We start from the raw sequence: 15,132 nt of genomic DNA on the forward strand, positions 1-15,132 counted from the left end.
CAACTCTCCCATTGGCAACCATACATGCACTAACTCACTAGTGATGTCAAACGAAAATCTGGAGAAAGGCGGGCGGGATTCTATGGATGGGTACGATGGAAATTGCAGAGCCTCGAATAACCGGGCCTGCATCCCATCCCCCACCAAACATAACATTCCTTGGGCTCACTCTGTATGTATTTGGACGATAAGTCTCTGAATCGAACGGCCAGGAACCAGGCGCTTGGTCCAGGTCAGGTTCAGGTTCAAAAAGCACAAGGGCTTCCCCCCTTGGGGTTTAGATCAGAGGCACTATTGGGTAATCGAATGGGACTTTTTCTTCTTGTACACCTTGAGGTCATGATCACGATCGAAGGGGCGTTGCTGCAGTCCAGTCCAGTTGCAGCCAAAAACAAAATTCTTTCTTTCTCGACTCTTCTGGCGGGCTTAGTTTTAGCTGGAGGGGAGGGATCCGCTTCGGTTCAGATCAATTCAATTCAGGAGTGGGTGGTACCAAATTGAGAATGTATCTCTGACCGACCGGGCCGGTGGGCTATTTTATGTCTTTTTGTTTTATTTGATAATCATTTCTTTATGTTGATACTGTATCACGTTGACAACCGGATGGATACTTGTAAAGAAATTGCCCGGGCAAGCGACAGGTAAACTTTAGAAAGAGGCACGCTGCATACCTGCTAAAGTATAAGCCAGGTCAGCTGCTGAAGCCCTGTGGCGGGGTTGATCCAGCACCTGTAAGAGTGGTTTGGACACCTATTTCATTTCTCCGGCTTGCCCGGTGTCAAAGAGGCAAAATGGAAGGCCTGGGGGGACTATCAAATACACACCCGCCCGGTCTTATGCCCAGCCCAGTGAACTTCCAGCAGGGTCTGCCCCACAAGTGGAAGGGGTGTGTGTTCAAGGTGAGCAAGCGGGAGACCTTACAAGGGATGTGGTTTTTTTTTATGGAAGCGTGACAGCTTTTGGTCGGTACCTACAGGCATAGGTACGGTGTAAGAGAAGCGAAGCGAATACTATTACTATTATGTTGATGATTGAATGGATGAACGAGGTACGTACCGTGCTGGAAAGGTACGTACCTTAGTACATACATCGTGGTGCACTTCTTGGTCTCGGTTCGTCGTTGAGAGACACTTTAACACTGGGAGTATATAAAGCTTCCATCGCCAGTCCCATGGCCCCTTCAAAGTTGGAGAGATAAGTCACTTGACCTCTTTAGTTCTTTGTTTTTCAAACAATCTACCTTTTTGCATTGCTTCTCCTCACCCAAAAGAAGCTTTCTTCCTCTACCCCTTATTCCTATCTTGTCTATTTAAAGATCCCATCACAGCACCCTAGCTTGCTTGATCTTTTGAGACCTCATTATCCCAAACCAAACCAACGTATCAAGAGAGCTTTTGTTATCTCTTGTCCAGACCGTCTTCAGCTTCTATTTACGACAGGGCTGACGGATGGCTGCGCTGAGTTCGTGCACTCCGTAACATGGTCCTGCGTTAGGTTCGTCAGTGCTAACCAGTGTCAGAACTATAACCAACCTTCCCTCTTGACTGAGAAAACACCAAAACATCACACTCTTCACGTTATTCATTCTTTGAATAACTTATTCTCGTCATCTTTTTTCTAAAAAAGGCCCGCTACAAAGCTCGGCATTTCCGACTCAGAACTATTTTCAGTGACGAATTGATCATCAAAACTTCAATCGGTAAGTAGCGGTTAAGTCTTATCTGACTATTATGGCACTGCCCCATCGTCATTCTTCCCTTATCGCAATAACCGGCCCCATTGATTGGCCTACCCCTTGATTTCTGCTACCCAATGATGAGAACACGAGAGCCGGCCCGGGCGGCTTACACCGGTATTTGGCTGCTCCGTATCAAAGATAAGCTCCCAGCTACGAGCTGAGGGCATGCTTTGAGTTCGCTTTGCAGCCGCAATTAGCACCAGCCCCAGCCTCTACCGCCAACAGGCGGCTCTAAGATCCTCGATCTAGTGGCGTTCACTGAACAGGACATGGAGCTTTTGGCATCGCGGGCGCAGTCGCGGCCCCGTATCCATAGTCAGTACTTTGGCTGCTTCCCTGGCTGAAGTCGGATACGGGGACAGAGACGGTGAAGGTGGTTGTTATCTTCACCTTCCTCGCCGTGTGCTGTAGCTGAAATTGTCTATATAAGACAATCGAAGCTGGCCTCGATCTTGTTCTCATTCATTCCATCATCCCCACGTCTTTACATTTTCGTCCCCATTTTACGTTTATACCGTCATAATCCACTTTACGACCCAGGCCATCTCGCCGAGATGGCGTCTATAACAGAATCGCCAACTGACATGTTTCCTTCCCAGTCTTTTCCTGAATACTCAGAACCTTCATCCAACATGACTGCCATTTCCGCCAACCCCGTGGCTAACGTTAAGGCCGCGGAGGCCAGCCGTGGTCCTTCTCCCCAGCCCACTCACTTCTCCGTTCCTTTACAAAATGGAAACGGCGGCAACGGCCACCGCGTTCTGCGATCTGCTACCGTCGGCTACATTGCCCCTGAGTTCACTGGCAAGTCAGAGCAGAAGAAGACTGTCAAGTCTTTGATCGGCGCTGCTGGCTACGTCCCTGAGCCTCAAATTGATGAGCAGATCGAGTGGTTCTACGAGAATCTTGGCATTGATGATGTTTACTTCGAGCTCGAGTCCCCCGATGTCATCTCCAGCCACATTACCTCCCTCTACGCCGCCAAGGTTGCTTCCTTCGCTCGCGAGGACAAGCAGGAGGAGATCCGACTGGACATGGAGGCTAACGACCATGCCATCTACATCGACACCAGTGTTGCTGGCCAAACCAACATTGCTGGTCCTCGCTACGAGGAGCGCCTTGAGGCCAAGTACATCGACCACCCCGGCACAAGCAAGTACCGTGTTGAGACTTTCCGATCTCCCGCTCTCCTGAGCCCCAAGTCCAAGGCCACTCTCCGATGCTATTTCGTCTACCAGTGCCGATTTGCTACTCCCCCTGAGGAGACTGACCCCAAGGAGACCAACCTCGACCTCATCGCCGACCATGGCTTCCTCCAGAAGGCTACCGTCAACACCAAGCAGATCTACCAGGACATCATTGAGCTCGCTGTCAACCGAGCTGGTCCCGTCATCGAGGTCTTCGACATTGAGGGCACTGATGAGAAGCGAATGGTTCTTGCTTTCCGTTCCCGCACTGCCCAGGGTCTCTTCTCTGCCCTCAGTGACCTTTACCACTACTACGGTGTCACCTCCACCCGAAAGTACCTCGAGCAGTTCTCCAACGGTATCACCGTTATGAGTGTCTACCTTCGACCTGCCACCGAGACCACCGAGAACGCCGACCAGTTCTCTTGGGACGAGTCTATTGATCAGATCTCCAAGGAGGTCTCTCTCCTCTACTGTCTGCCCCACAACAAGTTCCACAACCTCTTCCTCGACGGACAGCTCAGCCTTCAGGAGTCCGTCTACGCCCACTCTGCCTGGGTCTTCGTCCAGCACTTCCTCAACCGATTGGGCCCTGAGTACGCCTCTCTCGCCGAGCTTTTGGATGTTAAGAACAACGCTCAGCAGGCTCTTCTCTCTAACCTGAAGCGCCGTCTCCGTTCCGAGACCTTCACCCCTGACTACATTTACGAGATTATTCAGAACTACCCCGGTCTCGTCCGCGCTCTCTACGCCTCCTTCGCCAACATCCACCTTGTGAAGGACCAGGAGGACCCCGTCAAGGTTGTTTCCTCCAGCCTCTCCGTTGAGGTTCTTTCCGACGACGCTCTCAAGGACAAGATCTCCAAGAACGTCAACAACGAGCACGACGAGATGGTGCTTACTGCTTTCCGAGTGTTCAACAACGCTATCCTCAAGACCAACTACTTCACACCCACAAAGGTTGCCCTGAGCTTCCGTCTTGACCCCTCTTTCCTCCCTGACGTCGAGTACCCCAAGCCCCTTTACGGCATGTTCCTCGTCATCAGCTCCGAGTCTCGAGGTTTCCACCTCCGATTCAAGGACATCTCTCGTGGTGGTATCCGAATCGTCAAGTCTCGCAACAAGGAAGCTTACGGCATCAATGCCCGATCTCTCTTCGACGAGAACTACGGTCTTGCCAGCACTCAGCAGCGCAAGAACAAGGATATTCCTGAGGGTGGTTCCAAGGGTGTTATCCTTCTGGACCCCAAGCAGCAGAACCGTGCTCGCGAGGCTTTCGAGAAGTACATCGATAGTATCCTTGATCTTCTCCTGCCCGCTGAGACACCTGGTATCAAGAACCCCATTGTCGACCTTTACGGCAAGGAGGAGATTCTCTTCTTGGGTCCTGATGAGAACACTGCTGAGCTCGTCGACTGGGCTACTGAGCACGCCCGCTCTCGTGGTGCCCCCTGGTGGAAGTCTTTCTTCACTGGCAAGTCTCCCAAGCTTGGTGGTATTCCCCACGACACTTACGGCATGACCACTCTGTCTGTCCGCGAGTACGTCAAGGGTATCTACCGAAAGCTCGAGCTTGACCCCTCCACCATCCGCAAGATGCAGACCGGTGGCCCCGACGGTGACTTGGGAAGCAACGAGATCAAGCTTGGTAACGAGAAGTACACCGCCATCGTCGATGGCTCTGGTGTCCTTGTCGATCCCAAGGGTCTCGACCGCGAGGAGCTCCTCCGCCTTGCCCACGGCCGCAAGATGATCATCGAGTACGACGTCTCCAAGCTGTCTGCTGAGGGTTACCGAGTTCTCTGCGACGATGTCAACATCACTCTCCCCAATGGCGAGGTTGTCAACAACGGTACTTCCTTCCGTAACACCTTCCACCTCCGTGACACTGGTGCCGTCGACGTCTTCGTTCCTTGTGGTGGTCGCCCTGCCTCCATTGACCTTATCTCAGTCAACCGCCTCATCAAGGATGGCAAGTCCGTCGTCCCCTACCTCGTTGAGGGAGCCAACCTCTTCATCACCCAGGAAGCTAAGCTCCGCCTTGAGGCCGCTGGTTGCATTCTGTACAAGGATGCCTCTGCCAACAAGGGTGGTGTGACCTCCTCCTCCCTCGAGGTCCTTGCCTCTTTGTCTTTCGACGACGAGGGCTTCGTCCAGAACATGTGCCACGACGCCAACGGCCAGGCTCCTCAGTTCTACCAGGACTACGTCAAGCAGGTTCAGCTCAAGATTCAGGAGAACGCCCGTCTCGAATTCGAGGCTATATGGCGCGAGCATGAGCAGACCGGAACCCCCCGATCTATCCTCTCCGACAAGCTCTCCGTCGCCATCACCGACCTCGACGAGAAGCTCCAGCACTCCGACCTCTGGGACAACGAGAAGATCCGCCGATCTATTCTCGAGGATGCCCTGCCCCGTCTTCTCCTCGAGAAGATTGGCCTTGACACCCTGATCGCTCGCATTCCCGACTCCTACCTCCGAAGTATCTTCGGTTCCTACCTTGCCAGCCGTTTCGTCTACGAGTTCGGCAGCAGCCCCAGCCAGTTTGCCTTCTTTGACTTGTAAGTTTAACACCTTTTGATACCTCGAATTAGAAACAACAGATACTAACTACTTTCACAGTATGTCCAAGCGCATGGCTCAGATCGAGAAGTAAAGAAAGTTGATTGTGGAACATAAAATGGTGTTGAAGCGTATGATTTGATTGTTTTTACAAGCATATAGCATTTTTGTTTTTTCCCTCTGATGAGAGACGAGCATTGTTACGGTGTGTTTGTTATATTTGTGATGGGATGGTCCTGGCATGGACCTAATGATTGGGCCACGGATGGCAAGGTTAAAGAAAAGTCAGAAAAGACTATATCCAAGTAGTCGATAGTAATTGCATATTTTGAAGTTCATTTCTTGTGTCGAATCATCGTGACGAGTTCTGCCTGCATAGTTCGTATTTAGATGAAACCCGATCTGTCTCTACATGCTTTGATCGTGGGGACTCTATAAAAAGATCTTGAGACAAACAACTGTCTCGGTAAAATCACCCGTTTATCTGTAAATCTGACGTCTCTGTTTAATTTGTTCATCCCTGAAATCGTGATGGAGTCCGGGGACGAGGAAACACGATCGTGTGGTCGAGTTTATACTGACAGTTCTCATAGGTTATTGGTGAGACAACACCTTGCTGTGCTTGCATATGTCAAATCGTATCATGCAACCTCAAACTGTAATGGCTGTAGGAATGACACCGTGGCGATGTATGTTTGGTTAGGAGATATGTATGTCAGCACTTCAACGAAAAAGAATACGGCAACTGCACGAGGAAAAGAAAATGTTGCTGTTCGGAACGATGCGGTGGTGGTATCTAATATCACACGTGCCATCATATCAATGGTCTACTTCAGCATATTGGAGTTGCAGATCACGAATATGACATTGAGGCCTCTGGGGCATACGAGCATCAACCGAGTGGTCGGAATTAAGTGTATGGCGTAGCATCTTTATTGCGAAATGGAAATGAGGTTAATTATTTACGGAACCTCATTCATTAGCTCATAAATGCTTTATGTATACCTGCATGTCATTGGCTTAATCAATCAAACTTCCCCTGAACAAGACATTTGGCTCGTGGTCGTTTCAGCGTTTTGGAAGGCCCAGACGCGGATGCCTTGAGTGGTTCCCCGGCTGCGTTAGAGCCTAAATTTACGTCTTGATGGGAGCGCTAAGCACTTGAGAATGTCCAGGGGTTTAATGGGATACGTAGATGAGAAAGGATCTCCATGGTTTTGTCATACAATGGATAAAATATCGGGACATCCTACGATGTCAGATTGCGCATTATTGTTCAAGACGTTTGTTTGCAGTCTTTTATGATGCACGTTATTCAAGGTGCAACTTTAATCAAAAGCCAATTAAAGAGGCGCGGTTAAGATACATGACTCTTGATAATTCATAGTTTGAGTGTTCGATTAATGCTATTGATTGCAACCCTTATTCTGACCTCTGACTGGTTCAGTGGTTATGTCAACTCGTCCGGTTAGACGCCCGGACCTCTGATATTTCCCCTTCTCGCATATAGTCTTCATCATGTATCAGCTGTCATCTATCTGCTTTCATCTGTATAGCTGAAACGGCGCGGCTTGAATACGTATGTTGAATCCCCTCGACATTATCAACACCTCACCTCGCTCTTGTAGTGATACACATGACTCCGTGTAGCTCTAGAGTCTAGATCAGCCGATAAAGGTACTAAAAAAGACTCTTGAGAAACTTGAAGCCGATTACGTTAGACATGTCCCTCTTGAATCGGTCATCACTTGTCGACAAACTAAAAAATTAGTGGTGGACCAACCCCCTGGTCAGCGCAGTGACAGTGCAGTGTCACGGGCTGGCAGTTTCACAGCGGTAGTGGAGTCAAGTCTTTTTGGTTCCTGTTCCTGTTCCTGTCCTTACGTCTTAAGCAAGGGCCCGCTTGGAAACAAAACTTGGTCCACCAATTCCGCGCCGGGCCAGGCCAAGCAAAAGCAAAGCATGGAGGCCAGTTCACTTTATTATTAGCCCGTCAACTTTCTATCCTCGCACTGAGCAAAAAGATCGTCGTTCTCTCCCTTCATCTCTCTCCATTTTTCGAAAACAAGGTCCCCGTTCGCGATCACCAGCTTCATTTCATGCTAAACGAGCCCGTGGCAGGCCATCGGGCGCATTGATTGATCAATTGATTAACTTTTACGAGCACAACTCCTTACGCTGAGCGACTCTAATCGATCACGACGATTTCCAACTTGGCTTATATCACAACAACAAAAGCAAGCAAGGCCAACAAACAAAAACAAACAAAGCCACCAACGAGAATAGCTTTTCCAAGGATCTGCAAGTCCGCCTGCAACGACAGAGGAACGGCCCCCAGCCTGCCAGCCAGCCCGTCAGCGACCAGCGTCCCCGACTGGAATAAAAAAAGATACTTGAAATTTAAGAAGGCGCTTTTTTGTCTAGAACCAGGGGTCAAGCGTATCCCACCCTTTGGTGCCTCGCACCTCCAAGCCTCAAAAGTCAGAGAAGTGACTTGGTGACGGCAGCGCCCGTCTTCTTTGGTCATACATGATGACACGACCATCCATCGTCCGTGCCGGTATGTAGCTACTGTTTTGCTTTATCTTTGCATATGCCTGTCCCAATGTCACACTAAAGGTCTCAGCCTTTGAGATTTGGCATCTGGAATTGCGAATCGAGGCGCATCGACTTTGACGCAGCCTCATTCTCGTCCCGTTGTTTTGTCACTTCTTACAGCGCACTACTGCCCCCCTGCCCCCTTTATACATACACATTTCTTATGGTTAACCATATGGTCCCTTGATTTCATCGTCAGCCTCTCTCTCCCTTCCTCCCTTCTTTGATTACTTCTTTCTCTCTACGTTGCATCTCATTTCTCGTTTATCCCTGCCCCCAGTTTACTGTCCAAGCTTCACCTTCAGGGCCACTGCAAGTCGCGATACATTCCACTACCTGGCTCTGACATTTATTTTTCCATTCCTCGCGATCCTACCTGCGGTTCCTCCTAATGACACGTTAAACTGACCTTCACGACCCTTTCTCCTGAGTGCAGATACTATCGACCTCCAAGATCATCACGCTCCGTCCGCTCAAGATCACTCCAAAAGCCCACGTTTGGCCGCTGGTGCCAACTCCCTGGGCCCCCACCAAGCTGAGACTATTCGCGAGATCTCACACGACATCGCAGACGAACAGAGCCGCTCCCCTCGGGTCTCTCTCGATAATCGTAATAGCCTCGACGAAATTGATTCTTTTGCCGACGAGCTTGCCGCAGACTCCTCAGGCTCGAAGACTCGCGCTCAAGGCGCTCGCGACAACAACGGTAGCACAATGATTCAGGACGATGCATTGGCAGTTGCGCAGAATGGCGGCATGTCGTCATCAGACGAAGGCGAGCTCGACGGCGACGATGACCTGGATGACGACATGATGGACAAGATCTCAAGTTCGCCTTCGATTGAAGATGGTAGGTGTAATTCCGTTGCCCCTGGGGCATGGCCACGCCGTGTCTCGTCCCTTCCCTTTTCCTTTGGGAGTAGTTCTCCATTCATTTCTGGTTCAAGCTGCGCCAGAGTTTGTTCGCCATATCCCGAACCTCTCAAACGCATTCACAAACCCAACGCAATGGTGCCGCTATCCCGAGCATCGCCAGCGCTACCAACACCAGGTCAGAACCATCGTCTTCAGGGTGAGTATACCGATCGCGACGAAAACGACAATCACGGCGACGCCGAATCCCACGAAGAAAATACCTGCGATACTTCCAACTCAACAGCTGAGTTTCACGATTACGAGGAGGAGACCAAGATTGAGCAGCAGAATATCACAAATCAAGGGGAGGTGCAGATAAGAACCAGCAACGATGGAGGCTAGTGCCCTTCTTCTGAAAGGTCGAGTTCTCGAGGTACCGTGATTCATTGTAAGGACCAGGATATATTCTACGATTGCGACCCAACGCTAGAGCTTTCCGATTCGATCAACAACGACGAAAACGACGATGCGAGCGACGACTGTGATCCAAACCTTACTGTTCCTTACGAGGAATCTTTTGAAGACGATGACTCTGCACTCTCCTTTCCCGACGACTCTAACTTCGTTGATTCCGGCTGGGCGGTCGAGTGCTTACAAGATACAGAGGACATTGATTTCGAATTCGTTTACGCGTTCCACACATTTGTGGCTACAGTTGAGGGACAGGCAAACGCAACCAAAGGTGATACCATGGTTCTGTTGGATGATAGTAATAGTTACTGGTGGCTGGTGAGGGTTGTCAAAGATAGTAGTATTGGTAAGCTCGATATCGCTATATTTTTATTGCATGAACTTACACCATGCTAGGATATTTACCCGCAGAGCACATCGAGACCCCAACAGAACGACTTGCTCGTTTGAACAAACACAGAAACGTCGACGTATGTTGATCGGATACCCGAAGACTCATGCTCGATACTAACAGGCGCTAGCTTTCTGCTGCTATGTTGGGAGACACGGCGGAGAAGAAGGCACAAACTTTCAAATCACCCATTAGATTCGGGCGTAAGACAGTTACCTTCACCTCGCCGACCTATCACGACTACACCGAAATCGACGACTATTCAAGTGACGAAGAAGATATAGATAACTTGTTTGCCGGTTCAACCGCCAGCGCCAAACAAGACCAGCAGCAAAAAGATCAAAAGAAGGAAACCCGAGATCCCACTATATCAATTGTCGAAGACGATTCATCAGAGGAGAGCGCCAGGGTTGAGCCCCTTAAGCCTCGTTCGACAAAGGATAAGACCGCGGAATCTTCAAAGGTTGACACCGTTGAAGAAGAGGATGAGGGCAGGGACAGCGAGGAGATGCTATTTGACAGCAAGGCCGAAGGACCTAGTCGATCCCGCAATGGTACTGTCAGAAACACCGACTCTTTCTTTAGAGACGAAACTGTCGAAACCAAGAAGATCACTCTTACTCCCAATCTGTTACGAGACGACAACCCATCTCGGGCATCTCAAGATTCGACGAAGGATATGAAATCTAGGGCAAGCCTTGATAAGCTGGACAAGGAGCTTATGTCTGACAAGGAGAAGAAGAAGATCCAAGACAAGGGCCGGAAAGAGAAGGATAAGAAACCGAGTGCTATCCGAAGTTTCTTTTCCAGAAAAGACAGAAAGAAGTCGGTGGACGAAGATGATGAATCATTTGGAAAACGATCGATGGATATCGGTTCAGAGCCTCGGGACAGCGAATCGATCGAGGAAGTTGCATCGCCTGAGAGACAACAACAACGAAGTACCAGCAGGCTCCAGAAGCAAGTACCCCGGAATGAAACCTCACCTGGAAAGAGCGAGCAGTCATCGACGATGGAGTTGGCAGCTTACCTGGCTGAGTCTCGGGTTAACGACGTGTCCAACGTACCACCAGCATCAATGCGGATTGTGAACCCCGAGACAATGGAAACCCACGAAGTGCCTTCGAATACTCATGTCACAGGCAACGGCTCTAGAGTGAGGGCCTCCTCAGCCACTGCCCAACATGATGACACGAGAGCATTGGCGAAGGCACTTGGTCGCAGCTCAAGCACAGGAGACGAACCCAGGACAACCAAGACAACCAAGCCTCGCCCTCTGATGGACGTGGATGAACTATCCAGTTCTGATGACGAGAGCGTGTCTCAACCAACGTCTCGAACAACACCTGAGCAGAGCGTTGAGAAGAAAACCGAGGGTGGTTTGCGGCCACAACTCCCCGGAGCATTCCCTGACAGTTTTGACGCAAGTGTCAAGCCAATTCCTACCAATGCAGAACCCAGAGAACAGCAGAGTCGCCTATCAGAATCACCAGTACACGTCTCTCATGTTGATGGAACACGCCCACCCGCGTTGGAGATCGATACGTCCTCCCAAGAGGGTCGATCGTCGTCTGAAGTGCCATCGCCGGAGCTTGGACCTAGAGATGAAACATCCAAAGACAGCAGCCCAACAAGAAGCGCCAAGGAGCCTGGCTGGGACGACGAGAAGCTGCGCGCCTTCTTTGACGACGGCGAGCATGTCCGAGATCTTCTCATGGTCGTTTATGATAAGTCGGACGTTGAACCTGTGGGCAAAGACCACCCGGTAGTGAGTGGCATGTTCAGGGAGCAAAACGCAAAGCTAGCGGAGATTACTACTGTAAGTCTTATCGTTGTCTTTTATGACGGCCTTTTATTTGAGCACAGGACTAACAAAAGCACAGCAACTCGACAATATGCTCGGAGACTGGTTGGCTAGAAAGCAACGAGCTCGGGGATCGCTATAGTAACAGTAGTTGTGGAGGGATTTGTGACTGGTCATGGGCTTCGATAGTCCAAGCAGTGATCTATTTCTCTGTGTGAAAGTACGATGTTTTTCTTGGTTCGTTGAACGACTTGATTATTTAGGGGAATATGGATTGGGGTTTTGGACATGTCAACGAAGACGGTCCTTTATGCTAGGTTAAAGGTGATAGGCGTTTGAGGGACATGATCTTGTCTGGGAGAGGATTGTCATGAATTGAATCCTCGTGTTTCAGTTGGCATGTTAAATTATTTCGAGGCCTTACTTGAGAGGGTGCAACTCTGGTCAGGATTTTTTGCATATATATACACATATTCTTTTTTCTCTGTATCATGACACCATCAAAACCTAGGTACGGAGTATACCAGCAGCAATTGACGTGACCTGTTTTCACGTGAAGTGATCCTTGGCTAAAACAAGGTATCTTACATGCGTAAACTAGGTAGCATCGACCCAGCCACTCTCTTTTCAACACGACCCGGCCTTGATTACCGAAGAGGCTAAGGTGGTTAGGCCACCTCGGTAGTTTTTACATCCTGCAGTGTCGTGCAGGACAAGCGAGTAAGAAATAGTGGTGATAGTTTATCTACAGAGATATTTGGACTGCAAACTAAACAGTCAATCAAGGGGAACAATATTCACTGAAGTAACGGAAGTGTGGCTTGTGAGAGATAGAAACGGGTGGTATTCTTGAATGCTCGAGGTCGGGCTGATTGTTCGCTGTAAGAGGAAGCTGGGTTGTCATGGAGCACCAATGGGTCCATCAGAGGCCCGCCGAAGCTCGCCAATTTGGGAGCTGGACCCGCGCGTACCTTGTAGCTGAAGTTTCCGAATAGGGTGGAGAGCAATCCATTTATTTACCAGGGGTAAACACTCTTTTTACTTGAGCGTTGTGGTTGGCTCGATTGTGCTCATTTACAGCGGGCCGAGGTTCTGAAGACTAGCGCTATCATGTACTGGAGGGGTACTCTAACGGCTATACGAGACAAGAGAAATACTTGCTGTCTACATCTCCCAGCCACCTGCCTTTGGCGTCGCCCCTGTCGTGTTGCAGCTCTGTGTCTGGAGTGAGCTGAGCTTGGGCACCTCACTTCTAGTCTCTCATCAATCTCATCTCCCAGCCCAGCCCAGCCTACCAGCCCAGTCAACAGTCCAGTCCAGCCCAGGTCAGGTCCGCTCCCCCCAGATCACCTCAGCGTGAGACAAACAAATCAACACCAACAACCCAGCTTCGCTCCACTCCCCGTCCACGTCTCCTCCATCTCGCCAACTTCATCTCATCACCATCATCAATCTACTACGGCACCGGCGCTCTGTAAGTCACCTTTCTTCTTATTGTGTCGTCCCTTCTGGATTACCCTGGACTGGTCTTCAATCGACATGCATCTCATGTAAACCATTCATCCCTTCTCCATCGTCAACAGCCAGCCAGCCATCCCATCATCGACTTTCCCAGCTGTTCCCTCTCTCTCTCTGTCTCCTCCAATCTCGCTTCTGTTGATCGAGTAAACAAAGCCATTGGTTAGATGTATTGAGAGAACCTCAATTGGCCCGACCCACCTCCATCCACCCTTCATTAGCACTTACTCACTCAATACCCTCTCGCCATCTTGTCAAAACTTCTCTGTTATCCCTTGTCCTGTCCATCAGCTGGCTGGTTTTGAGCGCGCACATTCCCTATATCCCCACGTCAACGTTATTAAACCCCACCGGTCCAAGCTGAACAAGTTTACTGACTGTTTAGATAAAGTCTCTCTCGCGCGTCTGACCCTTGACTTAAGCTTTTTGATGACGCCGTCGCGGCTGTGTTGACTTTGACGATTCCATCCGACGAGGACCATCACAACGACGATTAACGACAAAACCGTCGCACGCGCCGCAAACTCCGAAAAACAGAGGTCGAATTGGTCAAGCACCGTCTTTCAATCTGGAGCCGTTGACTTTAAGTCGAATTAAAATAATATCCTTATCTCGATCTCGACCAAGGACGCGCTTAATTAATCACATCATTCATCATCACCATATCGTCGAATAATAGCAATCATGGTCGACTTCAAGAGCGAAACCATTCACAAGGTTTCGGAAAAGGTGGCAGATAAGGTGCATGATACCACCGAAAGGGTTGGCGGCCTGCTTGATCAGGCCGAGGCTGGCAAGATTCCCGGCACCAAGGGTCACCATCCTGTCTCTGCTGTCATCGGCACAGCGTTGACTGGTGGTATGGGCAATGCTGGCACCAAGGGCTACCTGGCGGTAAGTTGAACCTCCAATTTGCTTGATCTCGCAAGAAAGGATGCGCATAAGGCACTTCAGTCGCTTTATAATCCCTACGTTGGATCGCAAGCAGGAACGCCATTGATCAGGACTAATGATATGATAGGCCTACATCAAGGAGCTCGAAGATAACCCTCTCCGAACCAAGATGCTCACTGCTGGTACTCTAGCCGGTACACAAGAGCTCTTCGCTTCATGGCTCGCCAAGGACCGCAACAAGCACGGCAACTACTTCACTGCTCGTGTACCCAAGATGGCAGCCTATGGCGCTCTCGTCAGCGCTCCTCTGGGCCACTTCCTGATCTGGGCACTCCAGAAGGCTTTCAAGGGCCGCACCAGCCTGCGCGCCAAGATTTTGCAGATTCTTGTCAGCAATCTTATCGTAAGTTAACCCGCTGCTTCCTTCATCTGTTCGGATCCTGCGCGGTTTATGTTGTAATCGAGGCCGAGATTTTCAGCAGGTCGTGCGGTTGTGAGATGACCATGCCCAAGGTCAAGACCACGAAGCGCAACCGGATCCACAGCCGAAGGCAACTTGTGACATCAGTCGCTAACATGGTATCTCCAGATTGCTCCCATCCAGAACAGTGTTTACCTGGTCGCCATGGCTCTCATCGCCGGTGCTCGCACCTACCACCAGGTTCGCGCAACCGTCAAGGTTGGCTTCTGGAAAGTCATGCGTGTCTCATGGATCACTTCTCCCATCTGCCTGGCTTTCGCCCAGAAGTTCCTTCCTGACCAGCTCTGGATTCCCTTCTTCAACATTGTGTCCTTCATCATTGGCACTTACATCAACACAATTACCAAGAAGAAACGCCTTGCAGCTCTCCGTAAGAAGCACTTCGGCGACGACCGCCGATCCAACGCTGGCGACATGCGCCCAGGCCGCCCCGACGACTACCCTCCTCCTGGTATGGGCGGTGGCCCTAACCCTCCTTACTAAGTGACACAATCTCAACTGTCAATCCGAGCCCGGTGAAACCAAGAAGACAGTTAAAAGACGATAATGGGGGTGGCAAAGACTTTAAAGAGAAGGGAAATGTGGAGCTGAGAGAGTAAGCGAATGATGGCTTCTTGGTAGCGAGCGGATGAA

General features: G+C 50.2%; 3 protein-coding genes across 3 annotated transcripts; all 3 read left to right on the plus strand.

Moving 5' to 3' along the window:
- Nucleotides 1–2,292: 2,292 nt before the first annotated feature.
- Nucleotides 2,293–5,581, plus strand: EDB82DRAFT_545903 (Glutamate/Leucine/Phenylalanine/Valine dehydrogenase-domain-containing protein; the record flags this gene model as incomplete). The annotated part of the gene is made up of 2 exons (XM_025735785.1): nucleotides 2,293–5,486; nucleotides 5,548–5,581. The coding sequence occupies 2 exons, from the start codon at nucleotides 2,293–2,295 to the stop codon at nucleotides 5,579–5,581; spliced, it is 3,228 nt and encodes a 1,075-aa protein (XP_025586457.1).
- Nucleotides 5,582–8,019: 2,438 nt separating this feature from the next.
- Nucleotides 8,020–11,923, plus strand: EDB82DRAFT_429042 (uncharacterized protein; the record flags this gene model as incomplete). Its single annotated transcript, XM_065607675.1, has 6 exons — nucleotides 8,020–8,047; nucleotides 8,540–9,309; nucleotides 9,343–9,757; nucleotides 9,808–9,881; nucleotides 9,933–11,621; nucleotides 11,870–11,923. The coding sequence occupies 6 exons, from the start codon at nucleotides 8,020–8,022 to the stop codon at nucleotides 11,921–11,923; spliced, it is 3,030 nt and encodes a 1,009-aa protein (XP_065464966.1).
- Nucleotides 11,924–13,537: 1,614 nt separating this feature from the next.
- On the plus strand, nucleotides 13,538–15,108 carry EDB82DRAFT_184102 (uncharacterized protein). The gene is made up of 3 exons (XM_025735788.2): nucleotides 13,538–14,018; nucleotides 14,146–14,421; nucleotides 14,608–15,108. The coding sequence occupies exons 1-3, from the start codon at nucleotides 13,809–13,811 to the stop codon at nucleotides 14,980–14,982; spliced, it is 861 nt and encodes a 286-aa protein (XP_025586459.1). The 5' UTR covers nucleotides 13,538–13,808; the 3' UTR covers nucleotides 14,983–15,108.
- Nucleotides 15,109–15,132: the final 24 nt, after the last annotated feature.

The sequence above is a fragment of the Fusarium venenatum genome (genome assembly GCF_020744135.1).
Source record: "Fusarium venenatum strain MPI-CAGE-CH-0201 chromosome Unknown EDB82scaffold_2, whole genome shotgun sequence".
NCBI classification, from domain to species: domain Eukaryota; kingdom Fungi; phylum Ascomycota; class Sordariomycetes; order Hypocreales; family Nectriaceae; genus Fusarium; species Fusarium venenatum.